General features: G+C 33.4%; 2 protein-coding genes across 2 annotated transcripts; both read left to right on the top strand.

Annotated features, from left to right (window-relative positions):
* Positions 1 to 6,822: 6,822 nt before the first annotated feature.
* Positions 6,823 to 10,206, top strand: LOC115702148 (protein NRT1/ PTR FAMILY 1.1). Its single transcript, XM_030629604.2, has 4 exons — positions 6,823 to 7,416; positions 7,527 to 7,744; positions 7,831 to 8,384; positions 9,011 to 10,206. Exons 1-4 carry the CDS (start codon positions 7,329 to 7,331, stop codon positions 9,900 to 9,902), a joined length of 1,752 nt encoding a protein of 583 aa, XP_030485464.2. The 5' UTR covers positions 6,823 to 7,328; the 3' UTR covers positions 9,903 to 10,206.
* A 4,218-nt stretch (positions 10,207 to 14,424) lies between these two features.
* LOC115702154 (peroxiredoxin-2B) lies at positions 14,425 to 16,090 on the top strand. The gene is made up of 3 exons (XM_030629609.2): positions 14,425 to 14,753; positions 14,909 to 14,988; positions 15,698 to 16,090. Exons 1-3 carry the CDS (start codon positions 14,599 to 14,601, stop codon positions 15,949 to 15,951), a joined length of 489 nt encoding a protein of 162 aa, XP_030485469.2. The 5' UTR covers positions 14,425 to 14,598; the 3' UTR covers positions 15,952 to 16,090.
* Positions 16,091 to 18,251: the final 2,161 nt, after the last annotated feature.

Genomic DNA, 18,251 nt, shown 5'->3' with positions numbered 1-18,251 from the left:
TCACACACTTTGAGCCAAAATTTGATTTTATTCATCTTAAGTGTGCTTGCTTTTCACTCTAGGTTTCCATTGTATCATCATATTTCTAGAGTGATTTTAGCTTGTATATCAAACACATTTCCATATTGTGATTGAGGTGAGGTTGGCACCGGTTTTGTAAACAACCCGGAAATAGTGAGATTGACACTTTAACAATCCGAGAAAGAGGTTAATAGTCCTCGGGGGTGCGAAACTATTGTAAGAGGTTTGGAAATACCTTGGTGAAAATTTCCCGGTTGTAAGGGTTAGTCAAGCCCGTTAACTTGGCTCGATATTGGAACTCAAAGCTAGGTCCATAGCTTTGAAGACCAAGGACGTAGGTGGCATAGTTCTACCGAACCTTGTAAAAATCGAGAGTTTGCATTTTCTAATCCTTAAACTCTTTACTTTACAAGTTTAATTATTTGTCTTAATATATTGCTTGCCATACTACTTGCCTTCACTTGATTAATTGACTAATTGCATAATTTTGTGTTAAAAGTTTTAATTTTCCGAAATTAGTTTAAATTTCCAATTCACCCCCCCTCTTGGAAACATATCTTGGGCTAACAAACTTCCTCCCCACACATCATCTCAAAGCCTAAGAAATTTTCATACTCAGCAATACAATTGGGTTGACAGTTCCTTGAGGCCATAATCTTAGACTTGGACTGGTTAATTAGTTGACCAAACCAAGAGCAGTATTTATCAAGAACCATTCGCAGCTGAGAAACGCAACCGTGATCAGCTTTGATAAAGAAAATGGAGTCATCTGCATACAACAAGTGGGAAACTTGCATACCCTGCCTGGTGCACTTATAGCCCGAAATCAAGCCAATCCTTTCCTGCTACAGCATTAAACGAGACAGAATTTCAGAGCAAAGAATGAAAAGATACGGGGACAAAGGGTCACCTTGTCTAAGACCTTGTTGCGGAGAAAAGGACTTCGAGAGACCTCTATTGATCATCAACTGGTATCGGACAGTACTAATACACTGGGAAATGAGGTTTCGAACCCGAAGGCTAAACCCAAAAGCCTTAAGAGCGTGATCGATAAAGACCCATTCAAGTCTATCATATGCTTTTGACATATCGCATTTGATCCCCAGAAAACCATTCTTTCCCTACTTTTTACTCATGTCGTGCACTATTTCTTGAGCAATTATAGAACTTTCAGCTCTCCATCTCCCCTGAACAAAAGCCGATTGAAAAGGGGAAATAAGCTTATCCAGAAGAGGCCTGATACGATTAGCCAAGAGTTTTGCCACGATTTTGTAGCTGACATTACAGAGACTTATGGGTCGAAAGTCATTGAAACATTTGGCATTTTCCTTTTTGGGAATGAGGACAATGAAAGTGCGGTTAATTTCCTTAGAGAACTTGCACGTAGAGAAGAATTCTTACACAAAATCCACCGTTTGCTTTCCCACAACCTCCCAGTGAGTCTTGTAGAATTTTGCGGGGAATCCGTCCGGTCTCGGGGATTTAAGTTGGGGCATTTCCTTGACCACTGCTCTAATCTCCTCAGTAGAGGGAATCACACATATATGTTCATTCTTCAGAGAGCTAATGAAAGGGCTAATTAGAGAGAATATTTCCTGGCCAATCTCAGGGCGAGAGGATTCAAAAATAGTAGAGAAATTAGAGGTGAAGTAATCTGCAATATTTTCCCGTCCTTCCAGCCAATTCACACCATCCTCAGAGATGGACCAGATAAAATTCCTTTTTCTTCTTACTAGGACAAAAGTATGAAAGAACTTAGAGTTACGATCTCCGTCTCTAAGCCATAGTTCTCTAGATTTTTGTCTCCAAATAGCTGCTTGTCTTGCTTCAACCTCATCAATCTCGAGAAGGATAGAGCTTTCCAATTGAACATTCTCTGGGGAGGGGGAGCGATTTTGCACATCAATGAGAAGTTTTTCCAAAAGGTCTAGTTTCTTTTTGCATATGCCAAAGTGTTCCCTGTTCCATTTAGCCAGTGCAGAGGTCGTACCTCGCAACTTGGCACACAGAATGAAGTTGTGATAGCCCTGAAAAGATTGCGTCCAAGCTTGTCTAACAATATCTCTGCACCCCGGATCCATATTCCAAGCATCTATATATCGAAAAGGTGCTTTGTAATGATTAGCTTCCAAGAAAAGATCAAGAATCACTGCTGAGTGGTCCGAATGCATGATGGGGAGGTTTTTGGTTCCAGCTATGGTAAACTGAGTCAGCCAAGAGGTTGAACAAATCACCCTATCCAGTTTTTCTTTAACAAGGTGCTCCCAGTCTTGACCATTAGTCCACGTATACATGACACCAATACCTTCCAAGTCCACCCCCCCCCCACTTTCAAAGATAAAATTCCTCAAACCCCTGCCTTCCCTATCAGAGACCGGCCTTCCCCCAATCTTGTCCTCCTGAGAAAGCACCGAGTTCATATCCCTCATCATCATTCAGGGAGTATCCAAGGAGCCCACTATACCTGTGACTGTCTCCCAATAAGCTTTTCTATGCTCCTGTCTCGGGGGGGCATAGACAAAAATTCACGTCTAAGGTTTGAAATTTCTATCTTCACCCACCCGAACAATGATCTTATCAATTTCCAGCTAAATGACTTGGATATTCCAACCAATTTTCCAGAAAAGAGCCACCCCACCAGCCGCTCCTACTGAAGACACGGCCACACCCGCATTGTAACCCAGTCTTTGCCATATCCCTTCCATATCCTGACTGCTCTTCTTTGTTTTCATCAGAAAAACCATGTCCGGATTTGCACTACGAACCAAAGTCCGCAGTGAATTAACTGTCTGAGACTTCCCAAGTTCCCGGCAGTTCAAAGAGAGGACCAACATAAGGGATTGGGGGGCACGATAAGGCCCGCCTCCTCGGCCTGAGAAAAATCTACCTCTCCCTGCTGTGAACCATCCTGCCCCCGTATATCGCCATTAGAGTCTTTTCCATTCTCCTTACCATCACTGGTGGTAGCCAAGGACTCGCAACAGGGGTTAGTCGAAGTAGAATTATCCAACGATGGGGCCCCAGGCTCCAAAGGAGCTACAAACTTCGAACAGCTCTTTTTGGGCAAACTCGGGCTTGGCAGACAGGAGTCCAGTGGGGGAAATCCAAATGAGGATAGGCCCATATCCTCCTCCCGCTCTAAACATTCAATCCTCCGCTTTTTCCCTGTACTCGGTCCACTGGGCCCAATCCCCACAGGAGTAATAAGCCCATCCAGATTCTTGCGGGTAGTACCCTTCATATTAGGACGAGGCCTTTTGACAGCCGTTTTAGTTATTGGGTCCAAAGCTCCCTTAAAAATCATTGCCAGGTGTGATATTTGTGATTCGGTGGGGTCCACACCTGCAGGGGGATATTCAGAAATCGTACTGCAGGCAACACCACCATCCTTTCCTTGTGTCTGCATGGGAATTTTAAAATTCCCACTACGTCCAGGGCCACGTCAACATTCGTACACTCAATAGGATCTTCCATTATCTCCTTTGGGCAACTCGCCGGAGCCTCCACCGCCGGGCAGATAGCCTCAATATTGTTCTGAAGGGTCTCCTCAAAAATCCCAGTTCCAACCAAAGCTGGTTCAAAGCCCTGGGAGGGTTATGTTGACACCGCATTAATCTGACCTCCTTCCTGTCCCCCTGCCTCAGTAACCATACTTGGCTCATTTGTATCCTCCCGCCTCTCCGGTTCAAGGGCCATAAACTCCCTTCGGGCATCTTCTGCCTCCAAAGCTGAAAAGTAGTGTTTTATGCGGTTGCCCAGTCTAACCCACGAACCGTACATGGGAACCGATCGATTAAAATCATCCATAATGAGGCGGCGTCTTCGATTACACATCATCTCAATATGCCCAATCATTCCACATTTGAAGCAGAACTGAGGGAGGTTTTCAAACTTGAAGTAACACCATAAACACACTCCTTCCTCCATAGGCAGAAAGAGCCCCACCAAAATAGGTTTAGCCAAGTTAAGTTCCACTCTGAACCGAATATAGTCGTTTCTAGGAAAACCATTCTTCCATAATCGGTCAATGCTAATAACTCCACCTAACTTCTTTGCAACTGCGATAGCATTTTTGTTAGTGAAAAAATGAGGGGATATAATAAACTCTTACCCATACCGGGACCAAGTCCATGTAAGCATTCCTCCAACAACCATCATCCGGGAAAGGTTTGAGTATTAAATGGCCACCACATACTTCCCACGGGCTTCTGTCAACCACGAATTCAGCATCCGCCTTTCTCTGAAACTTTAGGGTATAGACGTTAGGCTCCTCCTCAGCCATATTCCAGCCTTTAGCCAAACGCCATTTCTGAGCCAGAACATTACGTAAGAGATCTTTAAAAATGGCACGACGCGAGATAACTTTTCCCACTACCATCTTTCCAATAAAATCCTGGTTAGTCTCCAAGTTATGATCCAGAGACAGGGACAGGGTATCCCTTGCTAAGATCTCAACCTCATCCAGGGCCGCCCTGAAATGTAGTGGGCTATAGGGTAAAAATTATTTTTTGGGCCCTTATTTAGAAAAAAAAATGGTATTTTTCAAAATCAGCAAAAAAATTGTATAATTTTAAAAGGGCAAAAATTTTTTTTTGGGCCCCTGGACTAGGTGGGCCCTAGGCACAGGCCTAGCCCGCCTATGCCCAGGACCGGCCCTGACCTTATCGACCTTCTTTTTGCCTTTATCCATCGTTGAGGCCATCTTCAGGACTGAACAAGCACACACAAAAAAAAAAAGGGGGAATAAACGTAGTGTTAACCAAAGAACACAAGGAAGCACAGCTACCTGGGATCACTCAGGGAGGATCAAAATAAGCGCAAGGAAACCGTAATTTCGTACGAGAAAATTCTGTACGGAGAGCATTTTCAAGAGAGAACCCGTCATAAAAAAGGACATCTAACAACTTGACACAATTGATACACCACAGTTGATGTTCATGAAACGACTCTCATGTGGATGCTGCCACTTGACACATTTGATGTCCAACACTATATAGTTAATTAATTGAGCTTAACACACATTTGAATTTGAATTATTAATTTTAAATTGAGATATATGATTATCGTTATTAAATTATAGAGTTATGTTATGAGTGCTCTATAGTCATTTGCTTAGAGAGAATAATTCTAAAAAATTGTAGGAACATATTTGTAGAATTATATATATATAAATTTATATATATAAATATTGGGAACAACATTCGAACTTGTGACTTTATTTTTGTAAGAAGATTGTATGAAACTTTTAGGCTATATTATGGTCGTACATATTCTTAGACTCTTGGATGCTCGAAAAATGACTCCAAATTTTCAACCAAAATGATAAACGGCGTATTATCATTATTATTTGTTAGAATTATTTATCACTCATAAAATCTAAACAAAATTTTTGGTGATTTAAAGAGAAGAAAGACAAGAATAGCAGAAACATACCTTGATTTATAGATAGTGATGATCTTAATCCATTTAATAGAGATGATCTTAGAGTAAAGAGATGGAAAAAGATGAGAATAGAGTGAGTCTTGTATCTTATAGATTATTAACTTTAAGTATTAATTTATTAGTCCCTGAATAAAGGGTTTTTTTTTTTTTTTTATCATGTTTACACTTTATAACAGTTTTTTTTTTTTGTATTTTTACATAATTTTACATAGAAACCCTTATTGCAACTACCGCTGCAATCTAAATTGCAACAAAAAATCGTATAGAAACCCCTATTGCAACTAGTCAGCGCTGCAACCACGTAAAAACCCAAACCATAAATTTAAAAAAATAGTATATGAGGTAATTCCCCAATAAATTAGAAATATCCCTTAATTAATACTGAATAACTCATAATTACTAAAATAATCATCTTATTTTGGTCAAATTTTAAATAACAATGCATTTAATCCAACCATATTAATTATTATTATTATTATTATTATTATTATTATTATATGAATGCATCTTCAATATTATATATTTTATATCATTTTTTAAAAAATTTCTCCATATATAAATTCTTTTTTGGAGAAGTGTAATACTAATATATTAGTTCTTTTTAAGGAATAATGATAGTCATAATAAATTTTTGGGTATTTTTAGAGTACACTCATGCACCACTTTTTAATTTTTGATATCTTAATAGGTATATAATCTTAATTTTTTTTATATATATATTATATAATGATTTGAAGTGTAGTTATTTAAGACATCTTGTAAAATTTTAATAAATTCAAAATAATTACAATACAAAAATTTGAATTATCTATTTTACATGCGCATAAAATAAAAGTGACACATACACTTATATAAATAAATTGTTTTAACTTTATTTTTAGCGTATTAAATTACTTTTTTGATTTTTTTTTTTAATTTATAAAATATTTTAAAAAACTATAACGTAGACTGTCATGAAGAAAAAAAAAAAAAGAAAAAAAAGAAGATTAAACTATTTGAATTTAAAAAATAAAAAGGAGTAGGTGGGCGTAGCATAGAACTCCCTAAATTTAATTTTTCTCATATTTATTAAGGGAAAAATTTAATTGGTTGCCTTTTTTTTTCATTTTTTGTTTTTTGTCCTTCTCTAGACATTATTGATTGATTTATGTTTATAATATATACCTAATAAATCTTTAATTAGTGTAATGTTTTATTTATAAACTCTACATTTTTGTCATTTGTATTTGAAAAAGTAAGAAATACATAAACATAAACTATACCAATATTGTCAATCAATAATCATGGAGACTCAAACAATTATTCTCTCTCTATGGGATGAATTTGGTTTATAATAATATTAATTCAGTAAGCGTACGTACCAATAAGCCATCCACATCTTGTTCTTTCTGTGACATAAAAACAAAGAAATTAATAAACTTATGAAAAAAAAAATGGAACAAATCATAAAATAAATTTTCTGTATCAATCAAATTTTAAAACAGCATATTTTGCCGTACTGATACATGATGATAAAGTCTATGCAACTAAAGGCACATCGATTATGGAACACCCACTTCTAATACACTCAACCAAACAAATTAATCAAAGCATATTACATACACTACAATTTTTTTGTCCGTTTCATAGAACATAGTGGAATTCAAAAACAAAATCAATATAATGTGCCTATGAAAATGGAAAGAAATGGGGAATGCAACTTTCTTTGTGTGTACATAAATATATATTACTAAAACATAGTTTTCTTCTTTTCATTAACCTCTCCTATCTATATTTAGCTTTATTATATCATATATATATATATGAGTAAACATATATAAACCCAGAATCCAATATCAAGTTCTAATTGATTGCAAAGGAAAACCATGGTGGTTTCTTCTTCAGAGAAAGCTACAACTAATGAACAAGTCACAAGGAAGAAGGGTGGCCTTAGAACACTCCCATTTATCATAGGTTATATATAATTAATATACCTCTTATTTATTGATTTACTTGTTCTCTATTTTTCAATTTTTCTAAAGGATCTTTTATTAATTAGTTGGAAAGTTTTGAATTTTGTGCAGCAAATGAGACATTTGAAAAGGTTGCAAGCTTTGGGCTTCTGGCTAATATGATGTTGTATTTAATGAATGAATATCACTTGAAAATCACAACAGGAGCTAATGTTATCTTCTTGTGGAGTGCCTTATCAAATTTTACTCCAATCATAGGAGCTTTTCTTTCTGACTCTTACTTGGGTCGGTTTCGTGTAATTGCATTGGGGACAATCGTTTCCTTACTTGTAAGTAAATATTTTATATGTCACCATATTAATAACTCAATTCTTCTTATTGTTCTATTATATATGACTGATTTTTATTTTCTCAGGGAATGGTTGTTCTACTTTTAACTGCTGTAATTCCACACGCAAGGCCTCCTTATTGTGACATAAAGCATGGAGAAAAATGTGTTGCTGCAAATCTTGGCCAACGCTTACTACTTTACACTTCATTTGTTCTGATGAGCATCGGAGCTGGAGGGATCAGACCATGTTCCATGGCTTTCGGCGCAGATCAACTGGACCGGCCCGAAAAACCCGAAAACCAGAGGAACTTACAGATCTTCTTTAGTTGGTATTACGCTTCAACTGGAGTCTCCATAATACTAGCTGTGACAGTCATAGTTTATATTCAGGATAACGTTGGTTGGGCTGAAGGTTTTGGAGTCCCTCTTGGGCTCATGGCTTTTTCAACTCTCATGTTTCTTTTGGGTACTTCATATTTTGTCAAGGTTAAGGGTAACAAAAACTTGTTCTCTGGTTTTGCCTATGCTATCTCTGCCGCTTGGAAAAACAGACACTTGTCTCTCCCACCTAACAACTTTGATGCTAATTGGTATCACCACAAAGGTTCCAAGCTTGTGGCCCCAACTGAAAAACTAAGGTAGTAATATACTAATTAGGAGTTTTAATTACAACTTATTTCTCAATTTTTATGTCCGTAAATATAAATATACGTTGGAATATTTTTTTTATTTTTTTTCGTTGTAATTATAATATTATTGTTGTAAGTTTTTTTGAAAATTTTGAATAATTTATAGGGGAATTATTTTATATATTGTTTTTTTAACTTTTTGTTTTTTAAATTTACGGTTTGAGTTTCTAAAGTGGTTGCAGCGCTAGTTGCAATATGTGTTTCTATACGATTTTTTGTTGCAATGTAGGTTGCAGCGCTAGATGAAATAAGAATTTCTATGAAGAATTCTGTAAAAATATAAAAAAAAAAAAAACTGTTTTAAATTGTAAAAATGAAAAAACTCCTAATTTATAATATCAACAACAAATTTCTTGAATACAAGTACAACGCATGTTCACTCATTTCTTAGATTATTCAAAAAATTTAAAAAAAATTACAAAAATATTATTATAATTATAACAAATATCGCTATAAAAAAATATCGCTAGAAATGAAATTAGAATTAGCACTACTCCTCTTATAGGAATATGATCAAATCAAAAATGTCATCTATTCAATAGGAAAGATATTAATTTTGGTTGACTCAATTTCAGGTTTCTGAACAAGGCATGCATAAAAAGGGACCCTTCAAAAGATTTGAGCCCAGAAGGGGAAGCCAAAGAACGATGGAGTGTATGCACAGTTAGACAAGTAGAAGAACTAAAAGCACTGATCAAAGTAATCCCTATCTGGTCAGCTGGCATTTACATCTCCGCAGCCATCGGCCAATCCTTCTGGCTAGCCGAAGCAAACCAAATGAAGAGGCACTTGACCCCACATTTCGAAATCCCAGCAGGCTCATTCACTGTCTTCACACTCCTCGCACTAACACTATGGGTGGCCTTATACGACAGAGTCATAGTCCCACTTCTCTTGAAACGCAGCCCAAAACAACTCCACCAACCCGGGTTGGGCTACAAACTGAGGATGGGCATTGGTTTGGCCATTTCTTGTCTGGCCACCGCAGTGGCTGCCATAGTCGAGAAAAAGAGGAGAGAACATGCACTCAATGGAGAGATCATATCAGCCATGTGGCTTGTGCCTCAGTACAGCTTAGTTGGGTTAGCTGAGGCTTTTAATGCAATTGGGCAGATAGAGTTTTACTATTCTCAGTTCCCTAAAAGCATGTCTAGTATTGCTGTGTCACTTTTCACACTTGGGATGTGTTATGGGAACTTGCTTGGGGCTCTTATAGTGAAGATTGTGGAGAGTTGTACTGAAAACTTTAATGGTGAAGGAGTGAGTTGGCTCCCTGATAATCTCAACAAGGGTCGATTGGACCAGTACTATTGGCTGCTCACTCTCTTCGGTTTTGTCAATCTGTTGTACTATATTTTGTGTAGTTGGGCTTATGGACCTTGTGAGAATAGACAGATATGGGAAGAGGAGGAGGAAGAACAAGAATATGTGTCCAAATCTAAGGAGTCATATTCCTTTGCAGCTTGATCTAGCTATTAATGTATGATGAATTATTTATATTATGGTGATTATGGTCTTGCCACAGATAATTAACGGACCAATTTGAATATTAATAGAAATATATATTATAAACCGATAATAAGTTCTATTATGAGTAATGCTAGACACTAAAACATATTTAATTACACATTTTTTATAATTTGATGTGTATTTAGTTTTAGTTATACATAGTTTTAAGTGAGAAACATGTCATGTTTTATTGTATGTTAAAACGTAAAAGTAGTTGGACACCATTCTGTGTAAAAAAAATAAATACAATTTTGGTAATAAATGGACCGAAAAAATCGAAACCGACCGTTATACATATATATTAATTTATTATTTTTTTTTTATTTAATTATTGTAGTTAGTAATAATATATAATAATATATTATTATTTTTTAAATATTAAAGTTAAAAAATAAGATAATTTATTTTTGAATAATTAATTTGTATGTTTGTAGCAGTAAAATTTAAAATAATGTATTTATAGAATAAATTGGATCATATTTTAAAGGAAAAAGAAAAGTTCAGTTCGGACGGTTTAAACCGACCAAACTGAGATTCAAAGCAATCAGTTTTAAAATAGGTTCTGGATTGATCGGTCGGTTTTCGAATTGCACCAATTCACACCAAAAATCAAATTTTAGATTTTTATATAAAAAAACTAACCAAACCGACCGATGTTGAGCCTTAAGTGTGCTTATAATTTTTTTGGAAACATCTCAAGTAGGCACTCTTTGAAAGGATGTTAAGTAGACCCTCCATTTGGTGTATATGTGATTAGTTGAGAATGAAGTCCACGTTGTATACACGGTAAAGTGTGTTGCAGCAGTGTTAACAGTAGACTCTTTGTCTATTTTGATATTTAAAAGAGCTTTTAATTTTTTTAAAAACTTGTACATTTAATTATTTATAATCACCAGAAATTTTAAAAAATTTATCACAACAAAAATAAAGTTTAAATATTTTGTTACATCTATAATTAATTTTTCTTATTTAATTTTATTTTTGACACTGTAAATTATTTAAAATTTTCTAAAATTTTACCAATGCTACTAAATAGTTATAACGTACAAGATCATAAAAAAAATTAGACTAAAATATTCTCTTCAATACTAAAACAGATTGATAGTCTACCAAAACATCTCATTGGGTGCTACAATATTTTCCAATAAATTTTAGAAAAACAATTACAAAAATAACTAATGGTATCCTTCCCGTTTGGTACGCAGGACTGGATTGGATTAGACAGGCTAATTTGTCCAATCCAGTGTTTGGGCATGTTAGAAGTCTGGATAACTAATCCAGTTAACCTCATCTGTCTGGTATTATTTATCCCATCCAGCAGGGTGGGATAAATAATCCCATGCAGGTGAGATTTTTTTTTATCGTTTTTTTAATTGAAATTTTATTAATATATTTTAAATTTAATTAGAATTTAAAGGAAATAATTATCACACATTTATTTATACATTTTTTTTATCAAAAACTTATTCATTAAAATTAGTGAAAATGTATAATTTTGAATTATTATACATAAGTTTTTAAAATTTAGAATATTATTAATTAAATAATAGTTACTTAAATTGATTTTAAGAAGAAAAAAAAATATGACAATAAAATTATATATTATTTTTAAATTACTAAAAAATTTATATAAATATTTTAAAAAATTAATATTTATATTAAATTAGTGATTAAATTAGTGTTTAAGATAAACAATTTTATATTATTCAAGTATTTTTATTTTACTATTTTAATTATTTATTAAATAAAAAATATGACAAAATATTTTATTATATATTTATGATATATTCTTAATTATATATGATATATTATTTTTTTTTTTGCTACGAATTATTTATTACTAGGTGAATGTACGTGTCGAGCCACGTATTGATAGTTTTATTTAAGATTTTAGTCTTTTTAAGATTTTGAATATATTTTATTTTTAAAGATTTCAAATTTTTTGTTCGAAAAAATTAAATATTTATATTTGAAATATTATTTAATAATGTATTAAAAATAATATTAGTGTAATTATAAAATTGTAAATAAATTCATTATTAGAGTAGTAGATTATTCTATTTAGTTCTTTTTTTAACAGAGCATTGCAATGTAAGTTTATATCTATAAATATTCTGTAAAGTGTTAATATTATATGAACATCTGCATTTATAAAGCTAAAAAGTGGGTCAATGACAGAAGTGGTATATCTGCAATTACACAAAGATAGAAGTGGTATTTCTGCTAAACCATGACACTTGAATCATCGGTTTCAAGGTGGAGTATTGTGTTTAATATATGAGTTTGCACGATCAGATTTAGAACAATTACAAATAATGAGAAAGTAGATACAGAATTAAATCTAATCAAATTTAAATTTAAATAGTATATGATTTAGATATTTTTAATTAATCTATTTAATATTTAATAATTATTTTGTCAAAAAAAAATATCTACAAACATCATAGTGAAAAAAATAATAACAATAAAAAAAATAGTTATCCTTATATAATAGAAAAATAGAAAAGTTAAATTTTATCATCAATTAAAATTAATAATTATACGTGTATAATCAATAGGTTAAAAAAAAGAGTATTGACCTATATTATAGATAGATATATAGATTATGGAGTACAAACATTTGGACTACATTTGATGACTCTATTACCAAAAATTTCTTCACATTAGAATAGAAAAGAAATTAATAAAGCAATTAAAAAGAATAACATCACATTAAGCATCAGAATAAAAAAAAATAAAGATTTTTTCAAAAAATAAATAAAAAAAATTATTAATATTCTCCCAAGATAGGTTTGTTAGAGAGATATATGGTTAAGATGATTTTTTTAATTTAAAAAGAGATTATTAATATTTAAAAGATTGTTTAATTTTTTGGGTTTAATTATTGGATTTATTCGTTAACGGCAAATCAAACCTAATCGTTAAATTTAACAGAATATTCTTTTTATTTTTAAGTATATTCTGTTAAACCAAGAAATGTCGTTAGATAGGCACTTTTAATATATAAAGATATATTTGAATTTTAATTTATTATTATATGTTTTTATTTAATTTAAGTTTTTTTTTTCTAAAAAGAAATAAATAAAATAGTCCAGTCCATTCTTAAATCAAACACAGGATTACTTTCAGCATAATCCAATCTTGTCCAGTCCAATTCAATTCAGTCCAATCATGCGTACCAAACGGGCCCTAAAGGGGTGTTCTCGTAAATTTCCTATTTAGTCAGCATTCATTAAACAATTTAGTTTAATTCTTTTACATGATCTCGTGTACATTATAGTCAATTAAGGTCATCTATAAACTTTTAGGAATTTTTGTATAATTTATAGTGTTAAAAATAAAATTTCAATATTTTATTGCATGTGTCAGTATTTTCTTAGGGATTTTTTATTTTTACACTTCAAAACAATTTTTTTATATATATTTTTACGGAATTCTACATAGAAACTCATATTGCAACTAGCGATACAACCTAAATTGCAACAAAAAATCGTATAGAAACCCCTATTGCAACTAGGGCTGTAACCACTTTAGAAAACCCAAACCTTAAATTTGAAAAAAAAAAAAAATTAAAAAAACTATATATGGCGTAATTCCTTTTTTTATATGTACGTAGTAAATAATTGTTTGAATTTTATTTTCAGCATTGTATATTATTTAGAATTTTTTTTAGTATTTACATGTGGTTCTAAATAACGTACATGATCATGAAGAGAGAAAAAAATTAGATTAAAAATTTTTTTTAAATACTAAAATAGATAAAGGTATACCGAAACACGACTCTTCTTTCATCATTTGACACTGAAATTTATTTTCTAATTGCACTGATTTACAATCTAATAAGATTACTTTTGTATAATTTTATTGTGTGTTCTTTGTTTCAAAAATAAAATTGATCATTGTTTTAAATAATAATAATAATAAGAAGATCATTGTTTTAAATAATAATAATAATAAGAAAGAGAAGGTATGTTAGTACTCCACCTCTTGGTCCGTTAAACATATTTATCATTTATGGACGGAAAATTATACCGGCCCTAATAAGAAGATGAAGATGTGTGAGTTGGTAGAGGATATTACACTTTTTTGTTTGGCGGGGAAAATAAGCGGCAAAACAGAATAGGTTATAGTGGGACCCATTGTAGCTACAAGAACGCAAATCTAATTAATTATTAGGTTAATTTAAATTTTTTCTAAAAAAACTTTAATATATATTATATCATGCTCTTTAATTTTTCGTACTTTTAAATTTTTTTTAATATTATTAAGATAGTTGGAATTAAAAAATTTTGTACAATTTTACTAAAATTTAAAAGGTACAATTTAATTTATATTAAAATTTAAAAATATAATTTAATAAATATTAAAATTCAGAAATATAATTTAAATAATTACTACATTAATAAAAAATTAAATAAAATTAGCGAGAAATTTTTAAATTTAATATATTCTTAACCTAATTATTATTTTAGAGTCGGACTCCAAATAGTAATATCAAAACCAGCTAAATACAATTCGCTAAGTCCGACACACACTCTCTCTCTAGTCTCTATATAGTCAACTACCCTTCCCTACTCATTTCCACTCAATATCCGACCACCGCTCTATCCAATCCCAATCTACACTTTCCCTGTTCCACCGTTGATCAACAACAATGGCCCCGATTGCTGTTGGTGATTCCTTACCTGACGGAACCCTTAGCTTCTTTGACGAAAATGACGATCTCCAAAACGTATCCGTACACTCTCTGGCCGCCGGTAAGAAGGTCGTTCTCTTCGGCGTTCCCGGTGCATTCACTCCTACTTGCAGGTATTTCTCTCTCTCTCTTGGAGTGGCTAATTTGAGATGTGGTTTGGTTGCTGAATCTGTAGGAAAAGTTGCGATCCGTTAAGCATATAGCATCAGTTTTTTGTCGATGAATATTTTTTGATTGAGATTTTTTTATTGTTTATGTTTGGGAACAGCACTAAGCACGTACCGGGTTTCATTGAGAAAGAAGCTGAATTCAAGGCTAAGGGCGTCAACGAAATTTTCTTAGTTAGCGGTAAGCCTGATCTCTTTTTTTCTCTTTTGGGTATTTTTGGGAGTGAAGATAATCTTCTTTGTTTAATTGTGTATTAACTTACAAATACAACTTTTGGAAGCTTCATTGGATCATTTCGCTCTTATTTGGAGCTATATTAGTCAATTTGTGCATTATATCCAATTGTGGTTGCATTGCAGTTATAGCTTGTTTCAAACACATCTCATCGGGTATTAGGTTCGAATTGTTATCACCGACTAATATTAAAGAAATTGAACTCTTTTGTCTCGTTGAATACTTACCAATATGTTGAGCTGAAATGTTAGTAACATTTCGTTTTTCGTTGCATTTGTTTTATACTAGCCAACATGATATGGATTTTAATGATATTCCTTATTCATTTAGCCATTTAGTTATATACTGAAATGGTTTACTTTTTTGATTGGTGACTTATGTATGAACTGTTAAAATATGAAGTAAACAGCACCCATTATATCATGCTAAGTCAAGTGGAAAGATGATGGTCTTGCTTGAACTTGTAGATGACTGAACCAAACTATTACTTTGTTTTGTGGATGAATATGCATTTTAATACTGCCTTTCTGCACTTCAAGTTGCCAATTTTTTGGGGGGTTCGATTGAAATGTTCAATCCTGGAGTTGAAATATTGAAATAAACCAAATTGGAATCTCCAAATCTAACTTTCCTTCTTTTTCACTCATTTTTGCAGTCAATGACCCGTTTGTCATGAAAGCATGGGCTCAAACCTACTCTGGTAACAAGAATGTTAAGTTCCTTGCTGATGGAGCTGCAAAGTACACCCACGCTCTCGGCCTTGAGCTTGATCTTTCAGAGAAAGGACTGGGAATCCGTTCTAGGAGGTTTGCTCTAGTAGTGGATAACCTAAAGGTGACGGTTGCAAACGTCGAAAATGGGGGAGAGTTTTCTGTCTCCAGTGCTGATGACATCCTCAAGGCTCTTTGAGTTTGTGTTGTTTTGGTGGCCTGGTGTCATAGTCTCATACATGTTTCCTTTATGACTCTCTTTCGTTTTAAAGGTTCTTTGTTAAACATGGAGCACTATACTTATTTAATATGGAAATAAATGAGGTGATTCCTTTACATATCGTTATATGCACCATTGTTAAAGCTACCTGAAGATGATGGTTGGGTGTCGTTTTTGCAAACGACTCATTTTCTTTGATTAAATTGTTAAAACTCGTGTCAAAACTTTTCACAATAATTATTTCAAAATTCTTTCCCATAAAATGTTTATTAAAAATAAAAAATATAGTTCACTACTTAATTTCATACATGTCTCCAAAATTTATATCTCATGTACATAAAATAAAATAAAATAAAGTATGCTTTTTAGAAATATATACATATAAAACGAAACGTTTAAACATGCTTGATAGTTGAGACGTGTTTCATGCCCTCTTGCAATGCCATTATGCTACTCATGTAGAGTGGAAGATGTGTTTCATGTTCTCGTCAATGCTATTATGCTTATAGATATTGAAAGGGAAATTTAATTTTTTAGGGTTACATTTAATAACTAATATTTATAGGATATGACAACTTTTATAATGTTCCTAAAATATTTCCTATTTACATCACTTCCATTTACACAATTGGATCTCCCTCATCGAATCCCACATCGGACACAATTGGATCTATCAGACCCCATATCGGACCCATTGGACCCCCCCCCCCCCTCATCAGACCTACGTCTCCTACCTCGCAAATCACAATTTCGTTTGACCATATCAAACCCCATCGGACCTACATCGGACCTTGCCAAAATCACAGATCTGAGATTCTAAAAACTAAAAAACCGGAACACGTTATCACCTTTGACAGTGGTTAATTCGGTTGGGGGTGCGCCGTGGGTATCGTGGGTCGGTGGTGGTGCTTTGGTGGTCGGTGGGGGTGCGTCATGGGTCGGTGGAGAGCGTCGTGGGTCGGTGGAGAGCGTCGTGGGTCGGTGGGGAGTGTCGTGGGTCGGTGGGGATGTTGAAGGAGTTCGATGGGTCCGGTTTTGTGGGTCTGTGGGGTGGCTCGTGTGGGTTGGGTTGGGATGTTCAAGGGATATCGAGCGAGAGAGAGAGGGGAGAGAACATAGGTTAGAGAAGACACGAGGTTTGAAAAATGAGAGGAGTATTTTTGGGTTTGATGTAAATTTGACTTATTTTTAAAATTTTAAAATGTATAAGTTTAGGGAATTAATTTCCCCTATTAATATGCATAAATAATCAAATTTCTCTATTGATGAAAAACAATGGATTATGTGAGAAGGGATGTATTATCATATTTTTCTAGATTGTCTCATGTCTTGTCCAAAAATGATCTTGAGTTGTTTTGTGTTGCCCTCTTGGCAAGTTTGGTATATGCGGAATGGCGAGAGACATGGTAAGTGGCACAAATGGCTTGCGGATGTGATCGATTCGTGTTTTAGATATTTGCAAGAGTATCAAGGCGCGCCAAAGTTCACACTACTAATTGAGAAATGGAGACCTCCAAGGGCAAGGGTTGTAAAAATCAACACTGATGTTGAGGTGAATTTGGCTGAGGGGTATTGTAGTTGTGGTGTGGTGGCTCGTGATGATGAGGCAAGTTTTAGAGTGTTAAAATATTTTTCTGCGGCGGCCGTATAATCCGGTTCATTTTGATTTATGGGCGGGCCATCCATGAGGGTCAAGATGACAAGATGTTAGAATTTAAAATATGGTGAATGGGGTTCTATCGCAAAACTAATTGTCAATGAGAGGAATAATCCATTTATCTTATGTATAATAATTTATTTTCACACATTAAAAGACTCTGATAATAGATGTTGATAAGCTTATTTATAATATTACAAATATGTTCTCCTTTTGCATTAAGTATTAGCTTTTCTCCTAGGAGTACTAATTTTGTTGTACATGTATTAGCCCAATTAGCTTTATCTGAAAATGCTCGTGGCATTTGGAATTAGGAGTTTTCTCCTGCCGTGTATTCAGTTATGCTAGCTTATATACCCATTTTGACTTTGTAATGTTTGCAAGTTCAAAAATTAAAAAAAAAAAAAAAACATGTTTAGGATGTGAATTTATTTTTATTATTATTTAACTTTAAACCTCAAAGAATATTGTTGTCGGTATGATCAATATCATCCGAAAATTGTGAGTACGCTAACGAACAACAAAATTCATCAATTCTAACTTCTTGTAAGATCCATGTACTTGATAATTTGTTGCGACCTTTTTTTAATTCTTTACTTTTTTCAAGAAGAATAAAATTAAA

The sequence above is a fragment of the Cannabis sativa genome, chromosome 1, assembly GCF_029168945.1.
Source record: "Cannabis sativa cultivar Pink pepper isolate KNU-18-1 chromosome 1, ASM2916894v1, whole genome shotgun sequence".
Classification (NCBI taxonomy): Eukaryota; Viridiplantae; Streptophyta; class Magnoliopsida; order Rosales; family Cannabaceae; genus Cannabis; species Cannabis sativa.
The sequence above is the reverse complement of the archived record's forward strand: the minus strand, read 5'-3'. Positions and strand labels throughout refer to the sequence as shown.

Coding starts and splice junctions, on each gene's coding strand:
- LOC115702148 (XM_030629604.2), top strand. CDS start 7,329: ATGGTGGTTTCTTCTTCAGAGAAAGCTACAACTAATGAACAAGTCACA. Junction 7,417..7,526: donor AACACTCCCATTTATCATAG/GTTATATATAAT, acceptor AATTTTGTGCAG/CAAATGAGACATTTGAAAAG. Junction 8,385..9,010: donor GCCCCAACTGAAAAACTAAG/GTAGTAATATAC, acceptor ACTCAATTTCAG/GTTTCTGAACAAGGCATGCA.
- LOC115702154 (XM_030629609.2), top strand. CDS start 14,599: ATGGCCCCGATTGCTGTTGGTGATTCCTTACCTGACGGAACCCTTAGC. Junction 14,754..14,908: donor GCATTCACTCCTACTTGCAG/GTATTTCTCTCT, acceptor GTTTGGGAACAG/CACTAAGCACGTACCGGGTT. Junction 14,989..15,697: donor CGAAATTTTCTTAGTTAGCG/GTAAGCCTGATC, acceptor TCATTTTTGCAG/TCAATGACCCGTTTGTCATG.